The 17,563-nt window shown below is 43.3% G+C and overlaps 1 protein-coding gene across 2 annotated transcripts in view; it reads left to right on the forward strand.

Annotated features, from left to right (window-relative positions):
• The first annotated feature begins 788 nt into the window (after positions 1 to 788).
• LOC126412118 (tRNA-uridine aminocarboxypropyltransferase 2) overlaps positions 789 to 17,563 on the forward strand; it is a 50,263-nt gene continuing 33,488 nt past the window's right edge. The window contains exons 1-3 of one of the 2 annotated variants that reach the window (XM_050081555.1): positions 789 to 1,005; positions 1,094 to 1,279; positions 13,229 to 13,424. In XM_050081555.1, coding sequence (XP_049937512.1) covers positions 920 to 1,005; positions 1,094 to 1,279; positions 13,229 to 13,424 — 468 coding nt within the window. In that variant the 5' untranslated portion in view covers positions 789 to 919. The remainder of the gene's footprint in view (positions 1,006 to 1,093; positions 1,280 to 13,228; positions 13,425 to 17,563) is intronic. The other variant, XM_050081556.1, reaches the window with a different exon arrangement.

A 17,563-nucleotide genomic window follows, 5' to 3' on the forward strand; every position in this document is an offset into this window, starting at 1 on the left:
GTCAAGTTGAAATCGTAATTGCTGGAAATCCGCAAAATGAAATAGTCATTTCTGAAATTCAACCTGATGACATTGTTATTTCAAGCCACCAAGATTCTGAAAACTTTGATACTTAAGTGAGTGAACTGTGATGTATTTTACTTCTCATTGTCAACTACGTCAAAATTTATTAAATAGAAAGTTTGAATCTATCACAATTTGTAAATTTTTCATAATAAAATGATTGCTGTAAAATTAATATTGTGTACTTACCTGATGGTGATCATAACTTTCTCTTCAGGGGTAATAGCCATTCTGAAATTTGTGTTTTGCTTCTGTAATCTATTTGAAACAGACGACACTATATAATCAAATGTCTGTGTACTCGTTCTGAAATAATTCCAAATTTTATCCTCATCTTTTCTCAAGTCACTGTACAAATGATGAAATTCTCCTAAATCCCTCCTCTGCTTGTTGATTTCATGCACCCATTCACGACTGCGTTGAATTCTCAGAGCACTGTTTTCTAATAAAAACGAATTTACTGGGCCGAGGAAAAATGACATCGTGCCGAGACTGCTCAATTGCTGGCCAGATCGCGTGCGCGCGCGCGCTCTGTATCGTGTGCAATGTGAACACTCCATCGCATTGCATCGCTTTGGCCATTATGCCTCGCCTCGCGTCGCGTCGCGTCGCATCGCATCACAGGCAGTGTAAACGTACACGTAGACTGTGGTACGAACTATGCCTTTAAACGAGGATGTTCTTTCTGACAACTCCTCTCTTTGGCTTGCTTTGTGAAATGATTGAAGCATCTTTCCATGTCACTGCTTTGGTTTGAACATTGTGTATGTGTATTGAGTAGGGAAGTTCTGTTGTTCTGGTAATATTTGGTTTATGTCTGTTTGTTCGGTTCTCGAACCTAAACTAATCTGAAGAAATGAGCGACATAGATGACGTCTGGGATGATTTATCAGGTTTACCAGCCGATCCACCTAGAAAGAGAGAAATATGCCCAAGCTGTAGGTATGTTTTTTTTTATACTACAATGTATAACTTGTTACGTGTGAACGGTACGGTGTATTTTGATTTATAAAAACGGTAATCATTTTAGGAGACCTGCTGTTGTTTGCTGGTGCCCATATCTACCGAAGACCCCACTGGATATACAGTGTCGTTTGATTTTACTCCAACACCCAGCAGAGGAGAAACGTTGCCTCCGTACAGCCCCAATGCTTTCGTTGGGACTTTTACCTGGGAAATGCTTGATATTCAAAGGGAAAAAATTTCCCCTGAACAAGTATGCCAACCAGTATTTCTCATATCATCAAACTTGTGACTAAGAACTCTGTTGTTCTTGGAAGAACTAGCGTGCTGTTTATGTCTGTAGCCTTTCTGCTAACTGTTTAGTAGCCTTTTCTCTCGTCTCAGTAACTGGTAGGCACATAAATGGCGGACGCTACAGCAGTGAAAATGCAGTAACATTTTTGGTTGGTGGTGATGCTGGAGTTCTTGTGCATGAGGATCGTTTGCCATGTATCTACTTTTCTGAGTGGTTGTAACGTAATTGATAATTGTAGTTGCATTATTCAGCATTTTCTGCAAATTTGAAGCATTGGGACTGCCATGATGGTTATAAATTTTGCTGACACTCTGGCCCTCTCTCAGGTACAATTTGCAGGTATTAAGTAATGCATAGGTTATGTCCAACAGGTAAGATTTTACGTGGTTAATGTTTGTTTATAGCGTGGTGCTAGTTGATATCAACCCTATAGACTGCTTGCCCTTATTGTAAAGGCCCAACAGACAGCTTAATGTTGCTTAGGCTGTTTTCATAATATTGTTACATTCCATCCTTAATTGTCCATTGTTTGATTTTTGCTAAGCTATCTGTAAGACTGCTACCAGTTCTTAATTAAATTAGGCTTTTTTTATGCCAAGGTTTTTTGAAATAGTAGGTAAGATTTGGCCACAGTAAGAATCTCGTACCTAAACATTTTATGAAATTTGTAACTTTGTGATTCACAGATTTCATTGACAGAGGCAGTGTTATACATATACAATATGAAGATATTGGAGCTTGACTGTATAGTACATTCTTAGTCGGAAACTGATTGACAAATAGGCCTATTAAAGGTTTATTCCTTTAAATCCATGTATATGTTTTGGTTCTTTCTCTGTCTAATTTCAGTTATGAACTTCATATTTACAAACAGTGTGTTTTAGGCTTTACATTTATGTTCATGCAAGTTCTAATTTCCACAAGGATGTTCTTCGAAAACAGTGTAGCCTATAAATATCCTGATTGATATGGATTGTTATTTGGTGGCATGTACATTGTGCACTTTTCTTATTAGTTTTTGTTGTAGAACAATTGCTTAATGAAATTGAACATTAGTTATAGTCTACATTTTGATAAATACACTGAAGGGCCAAAACAGTATGACCACCTGCTTAACTGCTTATCTGTCTGTCTTTGGAACGAAATAAATCACTGATTGCATGTATTCGGGATCTGGCCGTTTGTTGGTAGGTTTGTGGAGGTATGTGTCATTAGATGTCTATGCACAGGTCATGTATTTTGCATAAATAATGAGCCACTGATTTGTGTATATGGGTGATGGCACCCAATAGCGATCTAGATGGATTCCATAGGGTTTACGTCGGCAAATTTGGTTGTTGAGACATCAATGTGAGTTCACTTTAATGCTCCTCAAACTATTGTAGTTTGGTTTTTGTTCAGTGACATGGACAGTTATATTGCTGAAAGATGGCATCACTGTTTGGGGGGACATCGAGCGTGAAGGGATGCAGGTGGTTCGCAGCTGTCAGCATGTCTTAGATTACTGCTGCAGGTCACACGCAAGCACAGCAGAATGTCTCTTTTTTAGCATAATACTGCTCCTACCAGCATGTCTCTGTGGTGGGCTGCACATTTTGAACCACCGTTCACCTCAATGACGGCCTTTGTGGAGATGACCAGTGACTTAGTCTAGCAAAAATGTGATTCACTTGAAGAGTTGACACATTTCCGTTGATCAACGGTCAAATCCTAATGGTGTTGCGCCCACTGCAATTGCAATTAACAAAGGTATTGGTTCAACATGTGAACAGGTAGGGATGGTCTTCTGTGGAGCTCTGTGTTCAACAATGTACAATGAATAGTGTGCTCGGAAACACTTCTGGGTGCGTCAGCATTGTGCTCTTTGGGCAGAGATGCCACAGATTACCATCTGTTCTACTTCATACAGCAGACAAGTCTCTGAACCCTACATCCTGTGAAGAGTCATGTATGTTCAATCCCTTAGCACCTAGTGCCAGTTTCACTGTCCTACCTCTTTCCATGGATATTCATGACAATTGCATGTGAACATTCTACTAGCTTTGCTGTTTTCAGGATACTCATTCACAGGCTCTGTATAATAATAAGAATAATCTGCCCTTCCTCAAAGTTGCTTACCTCAATGGTTTTCCCCATTTGAGCACAAATCTTTGCTAGGGTGATCCCCCATCCGTTTCTGCTCTGCTTATATACTTTTGTTACCATATCATGTGCCTACAACACCACCAGGCAATATCCAACGTCACGGTAGGCAGTGGTCATAATGTTTGTCTTATCAGCATACATTAGATATTTTTCTCTTCGAACTATAGTGACTGTCCTCTCATTAATTGCCATTTTTGTGGCTGTACCTATCTTACAACCAGTACAATTGAATAGTGTTTCTGTGTGATCAGCCTGATAGGTTTCCGTAAAGAGTGCAGTTAGACGAAACTACATGGCCAATTTCTTTTGCTGCCTTCCTTGCTGCCCAAACTTCCCTTATTCCCTCGTTGTGTTTCTGTTTCTGGTCCTCTGACCATGCTTCTTGTCGGCTTTGTGTCTTCGGCTTCATCTTGGTTGCCTTTTTGATTGCACATATTTCTTTCATCTTCGGCTGTGAGCTTGTTTGCGTTCTTTGGTCCATTTTACGCCTGTTCGTTTGTCACAGCGTATCTCATGTAGTTTACTTTTCTCAATGATGATTGTGAATTTTATTCTGTCGTTTTTTGTCTGGTGTGATGTTGAGTTGGTTCAGGTAGTTTTTTTACCTCTACCATGCATTTGTTGTTTCTAGTGGTTACCCAGTCAAAGACCTGTTTGGTCAGTCTGTGTGTATTTGGTCAGTCTGTGTGATGGCATTCTGTATAGGTGTCCATAGAATTGTAGTCTGTGTTTTCTAATCTTTTCTGTGACTGTCTCCGTATGTTTGTGTAGTTCATCTGTAGGTTTCTTGATTCATATTCCATTGTTGTTAGTTGTGCCAAATATTTTCCTAAGTATTTTCTGTTCTACTTTTTTTTAGTTGTCTGATATATTTTGCAAAAACACACATAATGTCTTATGGGATAACAGCAATCAGTGATTTTATAATGTTACTTAAAATCCGTCTTGATTGCAATTTTTTTTTATTCATATGACCGGTTTTGGTTCATTCAGAACCATCTTCAGATCTGGTAATTCAGTTACAGGAATAACCCGTCCAAATCCAGCAACTTTCACATGCTACGTCTGATATGTGTATGCCCTAGGATCATTGTGGTCTCTGCTGCATACAGTGCTTTGGGGAGCACCACCATGTCGTAGTGGTGTAATTTGGCATTTTGTGAGATAGACATATTGTTGTAATGATTCCGCATTATTTTGTATGCCTTGTCCAGTTTAGTTTTTATTTCAATATAATAGAGGGAAACATTCCACGTGGGAAAAATTATATATAAAAACAAAGATGAGGTGACTTACCGAACGAAAGCGCTGGCAGGTCGATAGACACACAAACAAACACAAACATACACACAAAATTCAAGCTTTCGCAACAAACTGTTGCCTCATCAGGAAAGAGGGAAGGAGAGGGGAAGACGAAAGGAAGTGGGTTTTAAGGGAGAGGGTAAGGAGTCATTCCAATCCCGGGAGCGGAAAGACTTACCTTAGGGGGAAAAAAGGACAGGTATACACTCGTACACATGCACATATCCATCCACACATACAGACACAAGCAGACATATTTAAAGACAAAGAGTTTGGGCAGAGATGTCAGTCGAGGCAGAAGTGTAGAGGCAAAGAAGTTGTTGAAAGACAGGTGAGGTATGAGTGGCGGCAACTTGAAATTAGCGGAGATTGAGGCCTTGCAGATGACGAGAAGGGAGGATATACTGAAGGGCAAGTTCCCATCTCCGGAGTTCGGATAGGTTGGTGTTGGTGGGAAGTATCCAGATAACCCGGACGGTGTAACACTGTGCCAAGATGTGCTGGCTATGCACCAAGGCATGTTTAGCCACAGGGTGATCCTCATTACCAACAAACACTGTCTGCCTGTGTCCATTCATGCGAATGGACAGTTTGTTGCTGGTCATTCCCACATAGAATGCATCACAGTGTAGGCAGGTCAGTTGGTAAATCACGTGGGTGCTTTCACACGTGGCTCTGCCTTTGATCGTGTACACCTTCCGGGTTACAGGACTGGAGTAGGTGGTGGTGGGAGGGTGCATGGGGCAGGTTTTGCATCGGGGGCGGTTACAAGGATAGGAGCCAGAGGGTAGGGAAGGTGGTTTGGGGATTTCATAGGGATGAACTAAGAGGTTACGAAGGTTAGGTGGACGGCGGAAAGACACTCTTGGCGGAGTGGGGAGGATGTCACGAAGGATGGATCTCATTTCAGGGCAGGATTTGAGGAAGTCGTATCCCTGCTGGAGAGCCACATTCAGAGTCTGGTCCAGTCCGGGAAAGTATCCTGTCACAAGTGGGGGCACTTTTGTGGTTCTTCTGTGGGGGATTCTGGGTTTGAGGGGATGAGGAAATGGCTCTGGTTATTTGCTTCTGTACCAGGTCAGGAGGGTAGTTGCGGGATGCGAAAGCTATTGTCAGGTTGTTGGTGTAATGATTCAGGGATTCCGGACTGGAGCAGATTCGTTTGCCACGAAGACCTAGGCTGTAGGGAAGGGACCGTTTGATGTGGAATGGGTGGCAGCTGTCATAATGGAGGTACTGTTGCTTGTTGGTGGGTTTGATGTGGACGGACGTGTGAAGTTGGCCATTGGACAGGTGGAGGTCAACGTCAAGGAAAGTGGCATTGGATTTGGAGTAGGACCAGGTGAATCTGATGGAACCAAAGGAGTTGAGGTTGGAGAGGAAATTCTGGAGTTCTTCTTCACTGTGAGTCCAGATCATGAAGATGTCATCAATAAATCTGTACCAAACTTTGGGTTGGCAGACTTGGGTAACCAAGAAGGCTTCCTCTAAGCGACCCATGAATAGGTTGGCATACGAGGGGGCCATCCTGGTACCCATGGCTGTTCCCTTTAATTGTTGGTATGTCTGGCCTTCAAAAGTGAAGAAGTTGTGGGTCAGGATGAAGCTGGCTAAGGAAATGAGGAAAGAGGTTTTAGGTAGGGTGGCAGGTGATCGGCGTGAAAGGAAATCCTCCATCGCAGCGAGGCCCTGGACGTGCGGAATATTTGTGTATTTATCACCTGCCAGATGGCATCCACTGTCAGATGCTGAAACACCTTTCAGTGGACTGCCAGCGGCGCCTTCTCGATCTTTACAACCGTCTTTGGGTCGAGGGGGAGTTTCCGTCGCAGTGGCGGGAAGGCATTGTCATCCCCGTTTTGAAGCCTGGAAAGAACCCTCTGGAGGTGGACAGCTACCGTCCCATTAGCCTCACCAACGTTCTTTGCAAGTTGCTTGAACGGATGGTGAGTCGGCGCTTGAATTGGGTACTGGAGTCTCGGGGCCTTCTGGCTCCATCTCAGGGTGGGTTCCGTAAAGGCCGCTCCGCCGCCGACAATCTGGTGAGCCTGGAGTCGGCCATCCGTACTGCCTTTTCCCGCCGTCAGCACCTGGTCGCTGTCTTTTTCGACATGCGGAAGGCGTACGATACGACATGGCGTCATCACATTCTTTCTACGCTTCATGGATGGGGTCTTCGGGGTCCTCTGCCGATTTTTATCCGCAATTTTCTGTCGTGTCGTACCTTCCGCGTGCAAGTCGCGGCCTCGTATAGTTCCTCCCACGCCCAGGAGAACGGTGTGCCACAGGGCTCTGTTTTAAGTGTCTGTCTGTTTTTAATAGCCATTAACGGGCTTGCTGCGGCCGTGGGACATTCTGTCTCCGCTTCCCTGTATGCTGACGACTTCTGCCTTTATTACAGCTCTACTGGCATTGCAGCTGTTGAACGTCAGCTACAGGGCGCTATCCGTAAGGCGCAGTCCTGGGCTGTAGCGCATGGGTTTCAGTTTTCGGCAGCCAAGACCTGCGTTATGCATTTCTGCCGACGCCGAACAGTCCATCCTGAGCCGCGGCTTTATCTTGCCGACGAACTCCTTGCTGTGGTGGAGACCCACAGGTTTTTGGGGGTGGTTTTCGATGCCCGGTTGACTTGGCTGCCTCATATCCGGCAGCTTAAACAGACGTGTTGGCGGCATCTAAACGCTCTGAGATGCTTGAGCAACACCCGCTGGGGCGCCGACCGCTCTACACTGTTGCGGCTCTACCAGGCGTTAATCCAGTCCCGTCTGGATTATGGGAGCCTGGCTTATGGCTCAGCATCCCCATCTGCGTTACGGGTGCTGGACCCGATTCTCCACAGCGGGATACGCCTTGCCACTGGTGCTTTCCGCACCAGCCCTGTGGACAGCGTACTAGTGGAGGCAGGTGTACCTCCACTGCGGTTCCGACGCCAACGTTTGCTGGCCGCTTATGCTGCCCATGTACTAAGCTCGCCCGGGCATCCAAACTATCGCCTCCTGTTCCCGCGGTCGGTCGTCCGTATGCCAGAACGTCGGCCGCGGTCTGGTTGTACAATAGCGGTCCGCGTCAAAGAGCTTCTCTCTGGGCTCCAGGGTTTCACTGTTCCACCTCCTTTCCGGGCTACTTTGCATACACCCCCATGGTGTGTTCGTCGCCCTAGCCTTCGGCTCGACTTGGCACAGGGCCCTAAGGACTCAGTCCCTCCTGAGGCCTTCCGCCGCCGCTTTTATTCCATCCTGGCCACGTATCAGGGCTCTGGTGTTGTTTACACTGACGGTTCGATGGTTGCTGGTCGTGTCGGATATGCGCTCACTCTAGGGGACCATTCCGAACAACGTTCCTTGCCGGATGGCTGCAGCGTTTACACTGCTGAACTGGTCGCCATCCTTCGTGCCCTCGAGTATATCCGCTCCTGCTCAGGTGAGTCCTTCGTTATCTGTAGCGATTCCCTGAGCGGTTTACGAGCTCTCGACCAGTGTTTCCCTCGTTCTCGTCTGGTGATGGCTATCCACGAGTCTCTGCATACTCTCGCCTGTTGCGGCCGCTCTGTGGTCTTTGTGTGGACCCCCGGTCATGTCGGTATCCCGGGTAACGAACATGTTGACCGCCTGGCGAAAGAGGCCACCACCAAGCCTTCTCTGGAGCTTGGCCTCCCTGAGACTGATTTGCGGGCAGTCTTCCGCCGCAAAATCTTGGCGCTATGGAACGAGGACTGGCGCGAACTGCCATTGTCCAATAAACTCCGTGCTGTCAAGGAGACGACGGCTGTGTGGCGGTCTTCCCTGCGAGCCACTCGCAGGGACTCGGTAGTTCTTTGCCGGCTGCGCATTGGCCACTCCCGGCTGACACACAGTTATTTACTGCGCCGGGAGGACCCTCCTGTATGTCGCTGCGGGGCGGCTATGACAGTGGCCCACATTCTGTTGGCCTGCCCCCTTTTAGCTGTGGTCAGGCAGACATTTGCGCTGCCTGATACGCTCCCTGCCCTTTTAACAGACGACTCCACTATGGCTGACTTAGTTTTACGTTTTATTCGGGCAGGGGGATTTTATCATTTAATCTGAGTGTTTCTGTTTTATTTTATTGTTTTGTGTCGACTCTGGCCTTTGGCCTATGATTTTACACTGATTTTTTAATGTGTTTCTAAGTGGTTGGCTTTTCCTTTTTTATTTCTATGGTCGGCCAACCACCGTCCATCTCTATGTGGTTTTCGTTCGTTTTGTCTTGTCTTTGTCTCAGTCTCTCCTGTTCTGTATCGTCTGTGATCTCTTCTGTTCCTCGTTTTTGTTCTCTGTGGGTGTTCTATGTCTTTGGAAAAAGGGACCGATGACCATGGCAGTCTGGTCCCTTTAATCCCCCAAACCAACAACAACAACATCTCTGAAAAGCTGTCCCCATTTTACTTGAGCACACTACATTTAGGTCTATTTTAAAATTAGTTAATGGTATAGTAGTGGTACTCTACTAATAGTGACTGCATCTTAGGGGATTAACTGAAGCTTTCAATACCGCTACTCCAATGTACAACCACACTCGCCTTTCAAGCAAACCTCTACGTCTGGCTAGCATGGAACAGATTAGTCTGTTACCATAGCCTTCTTTCAGAAAAAGTCAGTTTTCTGTCCTTTTTCTTTTTTTACACATATGAAGTCACAAGCCACAACATCATTACTTCAAAGGATGAAGCTGATAACTGTTATTGATATGTTTAGTTGTCCCCATGTTAGGCATCACAGCTACTATGCATTGTTACTCTTGGGGAGTATTCCCATATAATGTCAGTCACATCTCCTATAAGCTACAGTTTGTCTGTGTGTACAGTAAGTTACTGCATACCTCATGGGTCCACATTGCACAGTTTCATTCCACTACCCTGTCTTGGTGTAGGAAAGAACTTTGAGCATCAAATGGCTACTCTCACAGATTATATTTTCTATTGAGTTTAGGACATCATTTGGTAGTGAGGTAGCGGAGTTGTTCTGTGCTCATCAAACAACAAAGTACACTGCTGGCCACCGTAAATGCAACATCCTGAAGGAAGCATCCGAATCTAGTGAAATTTACACCATGGGTTTGCAGCGACGAGATATGCAACTGATTAGAATTTCAGCGCAGACACACATCACTCGCGTCTGTGGCGCCACCTCATAGCGCCATTTAAGGCTTGGCGATTTCGACGAGTGTACGTTCGGCACGTGTGTTTACCTTGTGGTTGTTTCACAAGACGATCAGTTATGCCTCGTAGACAACAGCGAACAACTTTTGATCAAGTATCCGAGTTCGACAGAGGAAGGATAGTGGCTTACCGAGATTGTGGATTATCATACAGAGAAATCGCTAGTCGTGTTGGACGAAACCAAACAACTGTAATGCGGATACGTGACCGTTGGATGCAGGAGGGTACGATGGACCGACGTGGTCGATCGCATTCACCTCGGTGCACGACTGCACGTGCTGATAGACAAATTGTGCGCATGGCAGTGACGTATCGCTCAGTGACATCCCAAACCATAGCACAACACATTGCGTCTGTAACGCATCATCCAGTGTCTGCACGTACCATTCAACGCCGTTTACAGCAGAGTGGTCTGTCCGCAAGACGTCCATTGCTTCGTCTACCGTTGACGCAGAACCACAGACGTCTCTGTCGCCAATGGTGTGATGACAGACGGATGTGGACGGCAGAATGGAATGACGTTGTCTTTACTGACGAGGCACGCTTCTGTCTGCAGCACCACGATGGTCGGATTCGAGTGTGGAGACACCATGGAGAGAGGATGCTGGACAGCTGCATTATGCATCGCCACACTGGTCTTGCAACGGGTATTATGGTATGGGGCGGTATTGGATATTACTCTTGCACGCCTCTAGTACACATTGCCGGTACTTTAAATAGCCGGCGCTACATATCCGAGGTGCTGGAGCCAGTTGTCCTTCCTTACCTTCAGGGCTCGGCCACAGCCATATTTCAACAGGATAATGCGCGACCACACGTGGCACGCATTGTCCAAAGGTTCTTCGTCAGTAACCAGATTGAATTGCTTCCCTGGCCGGCTCGCTCTCCGGATCTTTCGCCGATAGAAAACATGTGGTCCATGGTCGCTCAACGAGTGACCCAGATTACATCCCCAGCTGCCACACCAGATGATCTTTGGCAACGTGTGGAAGCTGCTTGGGCTGCTGTACCCCAGGAACACATCCAACATCTGTTTGACTCAATGCCGAGACGTGTGGCAGCGGTGATCTCCAACAATGGCGGCTACTCTGACTACTGATTCTGGCAGGAACCACATGTCACAGACGTCTGTAAACGTATCATTTGATACTTGATCGACATGTTATCTACAAAATAAATCTTGTTGTGCTACCTCTTGTCTTTCTTGGTGTTGCATTTACGGTGGCCAGCAGTGTAAGTGCTAGAGTCACAAAGAAAGGTGTAACAGTGGCACCCTTTGTGATAGTGGTTTCCTCTCACAAACAACACAGATACCTATATGAACAAATCTGATAATATGTGGATGACGATGTTGAGATTCCTTACAGCAAGAAGTTATAAATATTAGGAATTTTCGAATGTGTTGTCCGAGCAAGCCAAAAATATAAAAAAATTAAACATTCTTGGAAATAAAACAACATTTAATAGGGTACACATGTTTAGAAAGAGAACAAGTTGTAACAAAAAGTGTTGTGTTTGAAATATGGTGGTACATTAAGGTGTACAGGTAACATTCCATGTTCTTCAGTTGCAATAATCTCTTTCATTTCTATTTGTATGATATTGCATTATGTACAAATGGTTTTCTAAATTTTTATCCCTCTGCGAAGTTTTCCTTTTTAGGATTCACAAGTAGTCATTATTGATGATATGTATAGTATGAAGCTTTACATTGAGTTTCAATGCATCCTGAGTCAACTTTTACTGTTGTGGTCAGAAAAATTTACTTTGGTGTAGCAGAGAGGACACTCACACAGTTAATGGTTTGTGCACAAATTACTTCTTGTAATGATCAGTTTCTTATGCCGACTTCACAATAGGCGTAATGTTTATAACATATGTGATGTATCAACAATGTACTCTATGAAATACTGGAATAAATTAGCTATATGTAGTTCACTTGTAGCACTGCTCCACATGGCCTTTTTTTTCTTTTTTTAATGTTCGATACATTCTTCATTAACACTGAAGACATGAGAAAGTAATTAAACATACAGAATATGGTTACAAATTTATTAAAAACATGTCTTGTAAATTCGTGACATCCTGTTTTAATTAAGGTGACTTTTAGGGACATAATGTAAGTGGGCCAAAACTTAAGTAATAAATAGAGAAAAGCAGATGCAAGTTGCCTTATGAAGTACAAATGGATATTGTAGGAGGAGGAGGTGGAGAAAGAAGAGGAGAAAACAGAAAACTGTAGCAAAGATTTGTAATATACTGAGCACTGAAGCTAATAGAGAAGTATATGACATCATAACAAATATGGGGTGATGAGAATGAGAGGAATTCTTCTGTTAAGTGAAAGATGGGAAACAAAAATTGGAAGGGGAGGTGGTGGGTCAGGATATTCAAAGATAGTTGATTCGTAAGCACTATGCCAGGTTCAGTCCAGAGATGGACAGATTTAGAGGCAGAATTGGATTAAGAGGAAGAGAAATGAACAATGCAATTAAGGACAAGGACACACCCGGGGGGGGGGGGGGGGGGGGTAAAAGCAATGCGGAAATGGTGAGTGCCCATTTATGTGTCCAACCACTTAAGTGGCGATTACTCCTGTATAAAACACTGGGTGAGGGGGGGGAGGGGGGGGGGGCTGGCATGTTACATGATAAACATCGTGTGTGGTTTTGCAAGTTGCTTTGCTTATGTTATCGTGGGATTTACTAGTAGTGGACCAGGAGTAGATGGCATGTGGGCAAATTGTAAGCACAAATAATTGTATGGGTAAGGATGATGGTTTGAGAATGTCATATTGTTTGACTTTTTGTTAGGTGTTACACAGGTTAAGTGACAAAGGACAATGGGTGGCCTGAATAGGATTTCAGGGGGAGAGGATGTAATTTCATGGCCTGGCTTGAGTGAGTTGTCCTCGTGGAGTAATCTGTTGAAGCATTCAGAGTCAAAGGGTTGCTCCCACATCTTTTTAAGTGATACTTGTATTGTTCAAACTGTGGGGGGATGATATTATCAAGGGAATTTGTTTGTGAATGAGGTCTGTGAGGTAGTTGTGGGAGAGGAAAGTCTGGGAGAGGTTGTTGTTGATGTGTAGGTATTAACATAATTTTATAGAAGCAATGATAGAGAAATGAATATGATGACAAAAATTGGTTGCTGAGCTGATAACTTTTTTGTTGATCGGCATAATGGGGACATAATCTTCTCACTGAACTTTTAGGGTATTATGCTTAGAAAATGTCCTGTTGTTTGTTTATTTCTGAATGAATTGGTTTGTACTGTTTCAGGCACATTGGTCTGGAAGAAATATTGAAGTCACCAGACGCACTGCTTTTGTATCCCTCCAAGGATGCTGTTGAAATCTTCCGGTTGCCTTCTGTCTCTGAGAGAAAGTCTCCATATGACCTAATCGTGATTGATGGAACATGGCCTCAAGCGAAAGCTATTTTCCATGCCACACCTCTGTTGCACAACATCAGACAGGTAAATATTTGTAATAAAATGGTTAGTGTTATTTAATAACAGAAATTAATGTGAAAAATAATTTGGAAAGGGACACAATATAAGACTGAGAATGAGGACGCATAGTTTCCAGATATCAAGAAAGTATTGACTAGAATAGAAATCATAGAAACAGGAGGAGGATTGTATTGAATCTTGTGCCTGTAGAGTGATTGTTCCTCTCTCTTGGAAGAAGGAGGAGAAGAAGAAAAAACTGGAGAAAATGGAAATCTGTAAAAGTAATCTAGAGACTGAGTAACCTAGTACAATTGTACTCTGTCTGATTTACTGCCAGGAAAAATGGATTATTTTTTGTCTTGCTATCTGTTTTTAAGATACTTCGAAGGAGTATGCATTTGCTTTTATTGTTTGTCATAAGGTTTTGGCTCCTACTTCAGAACTATTTCCAATTATAGATTGTTCATTCTTTGGGTAGCAATATAATTACAAATTTTGTAGCATGAATTTTTGTTTATGAACACATACTTGCTTTGTTATTTTAGAAACAAAAATTTCCATTATTTCCCTTTGTGTAAAAGTTAAGTTCCAAGTAACACTAAGACTACTTGCCATGAAAGCCATATTATCTCAAAGAAGATTCACATGTTCTTTCTATATATTGGGTCTCATGGTTTCCCACTAGCATCACTTTTATCATTTTAAATTAATTTAGTGGATCAGTATGCCAAAGAATTGTCATTGGTCTATTGGATATCTGGTCTATTGTGGTACCATATGGCTTACAGCTGATTCAATTAATCCAGGTCACAACAAATTTCATATGCTTAATTCACTGTCTGCCAAAGACCTTGATGCCATGTTAACTCTGGTTCATGTCAGACCATCAAAGTTAACTGCTGTTGGCTTGGCTAACACTTGGATGGGTTATCGTCCAAGCCTGCTGAGCGCTATTGGCAAGCAGCCAAGTGAGGAGCTACTTGATTGAGAAGTGGCGGCTGGGCTCATGAAAACTGATAATGGCCAGGAGAGTGGTGTGCTGACCACATGCCCCTCCCCCACATCCTATGACACCTGTTGGCTGAGGATGACACAGCAGTCAGTTATGCTGTTTGGCCTGCTGAAATCTTTTCAGATGGAGAGAGTCTCTTTACTTTTTGTACATAAATTTATTTCATTATCACAATTTTAAGTCTGACTCTACACAGATTTGAGAAACAATAACGATAAAGTGAAGTTTCTTAGGCAAACGTGTTTTGAACATTCACTTTTTAATCACATAAAAAAATCTTTATATCTTGCAAAACTAATACAAACTGTAGGATTTCAGAAGTAATTCTAAAAGCATCTCTGTCTTACCTACCTACCTACCTACATCTCGCAGGTGATGTGATACGTTCTTCTGTACTTGTATTGTATTGTCCAGAATATTGACACCTGTGAGCTGTTCACCTATGTTATTTACTTTTAATGGGGTAATGAATATGTTTTCACTCCCAAGCTCATTGTACTACTTTTACTATACTGTTGCCTTTCATTATTTCTGCAGTACTTTTCAGTACCATTTCACTCTTATCTCAAGGCAGTAATCTTCCAGTCTGCTAAGAAATTATACAGTCTGCATTTGTTATTCTTCATCCCATGTAGAGATGAAGGCAAACATACCAGAATGTAATGAATAATATGGTGACATATTTCCTTGATGTGGCGTAAATGGCTGGAAGGTGATGTTGGTGGCTTCATGAGATAATCTTTTCAACATATTTCAAGACAACAATTTGAGCCCAATTCTTTGCCAGAAAAACTAAAATGCAAATATATGTCAAAGACACAGTATTTTGCACACATTAGAGGGAAAAAGATAAAATATTGGTCCAAATATCAATTGCTTCATATGAAATGGCATTTTTTCTTAATGTATTATGTATTTGTTAATTTTCACTGTTTTTTACTTTAGCATGTTTATTTATGATTTGATGATTGTTATAATATTCTTTGCATGCTGTGTGGTTCTTTACTGGATACAGGACTGAGGAACATATGCTATTCATGAGCATAGAATCCAGATATTAATTTATTCTACATCTCATATCAAATACTAAAAATAATACATAACTTTGTTGCTGTAGACGCATCATCAGTTGCTAATAGTAGATTTGTATGTAGAAATGTATACAGATACGAAAGATTCATAAATCTGTCACGCTTCAGTATAATGTCCATTCAGAAGACTTTGAGCCCTGCCACTGTGAAAGTGTAAATGTTATTCACACACACAAAATGGGCTCAGAATATGAATTTTTGAATTTAAGCACACCAGCTGCTGTAGCTCTGTAGAGGGGGTGCTATCTCATTGGCAGTGACGTAATCATTTGTGGCAGCGCCCTCATGCCTCAGTGGTGTCTGTAGTAAACGTGACAGTATAGCTGATGGTGCGTGTATTTGAAAGTGCAGCTGACCTGATAGTGATTGATACCGCACCCCTCTCCTACCAACTTGGAAAGTACGGGGTGGAGATCAGTGCCGTGGAAAGTAATGAGACTGGTTACTTGGCTATGGGCAGAGCAAACCAATCTGCATTCCGATATTGCATATTGTGAGAACCAGGGAAATTTCTCCTGGAAACCAGGTGCAGGGTGCATCCAACAGCATAGGTAGGAGCGTGGAGAGTGCTGCAGTGTGTGCTGGCGACTATGTGAGGGTGATGTCGTTGATGTCCATGGGGGAGCCAATGTACGATTTGGCTGCAATGGCATCACAGGTGGATAGGCAGAGACTTCTATCAGTGAGATGGATGCAGGTGGAGGCACCCACTCGATAATGTGTGCAGGAGGCTTCATTACAGCAGATGGATGTGGCTCCATCACGGCAGCCAGACGTCGTGCAATGAAGAAATCTGAAACAGTTTGACCTATGGCAGTATCACTGAATTTACGGAGCTGTAGCTGATTTTGGTGGTTCTGAGGCTTTCAATCGTGCTGTGAATAGTATATTGCTTTCTGCCAGTTGATCTGAGAACAGTGCCAGACTCCCATAAATATGGCTTGTTGTGCACTTGATATTGAACTCTGATACTGAAGTCTTTCATTCTCGTCCTGTCAAGTAAGTCTTCCCTGAACTGTGGTTCTGGGTGTTTTTTCTTAACTCTACCCCTTTTCCCAAAACCCTCTGATCCTTTTCCTTCACTCCTCTTCCTTCCCTTTCAACCCTTCTGCCAAAAGAAGGAGCCATTGGCTAAGAAAGCTTGCCTATATAAAAAACCTTTTTTATATGTGTGTTACACAGCTGCAGTCTGGTGACTAGATCTATCCACTTGCATGATGTAACAATGAAAACAATCAATTTTTGACATTATAATGTAATAGGATAGTTAAAAAATCTACTCACAAGATGGTGGCAGGAGACACACAAAATAATATTATACTTAGGCAAGCTTTTGGAGCCAGTGGCTAGTTCTTCAGCCAGAAAGGGTGAAGGGGTAGGAAGAGGGGTGAAGGAAAAGGACTGGAGAGGTCCAGGAAAAGGAGTAGATCTTGAAAAAGTTACCCGAACTGCAGATCAGGGGAGACTTACTGCATGAGATGAGAAGGATATTGAACTCTTGACATTTAGATGAAACTTCATGGTAAAGTCTGAAGCTGGAGCAAAGTGATTAGGATGACAAATGGAGCAAGGTCCGATGGTGTCTCCCATTCTAACGTTTTGCCGGCAAAATGTCAGGAGTAGGGAAAGCATGATATGAACTCAGAAACAGCAGTAAGGCATCTTCATGTGAATGCAAAGCTCAAAGTTTTGACATTGGTGTCCTGAATGCTCAAGTGAAACATTTAGCCTCACCTTTAGACTGTACTGAGATTGGTGCTGTGCTGACATGCTATACTCCATTTTGTGTGCAAATTCTGTGGAAGAAAAAGGTTATCCATTGTCAGAAGCAATTATTTTTGGCAAGCTTTCAAGAAAAAATTCAGAATCGAGTGCCTTGATAGTGCTGACGGCATTCATCAAATGCATTGCAATAAGAAAAAGGTACTTGCTGTGGGAATCAATGATAATCCACGAACTTGTTTGCCAAAAAGGGCCAGCAGGATCAATTTGTAGGTGTTGCCATGGAATATCAGAATGCGGACAGGAGAAAAATTCCTGCCGTGCAGTGGCCTGATTGT

Source organism: Schistocerca serialis, chromosome 7, assembly GCF_023864345.2.
Source record: "Schistocerca serialis cubense isolate TAMUIC-IGC-003099 chromosome 7, iqSchSeri2.2, whole genome shotgun sequence".
Classification (NCBI taxonomy): Eukaryota; Metazoa; Arthropoda; class Insecta; order Orthoptera; family Acrididae; genus Schistocerca; species Schistocerca serialis.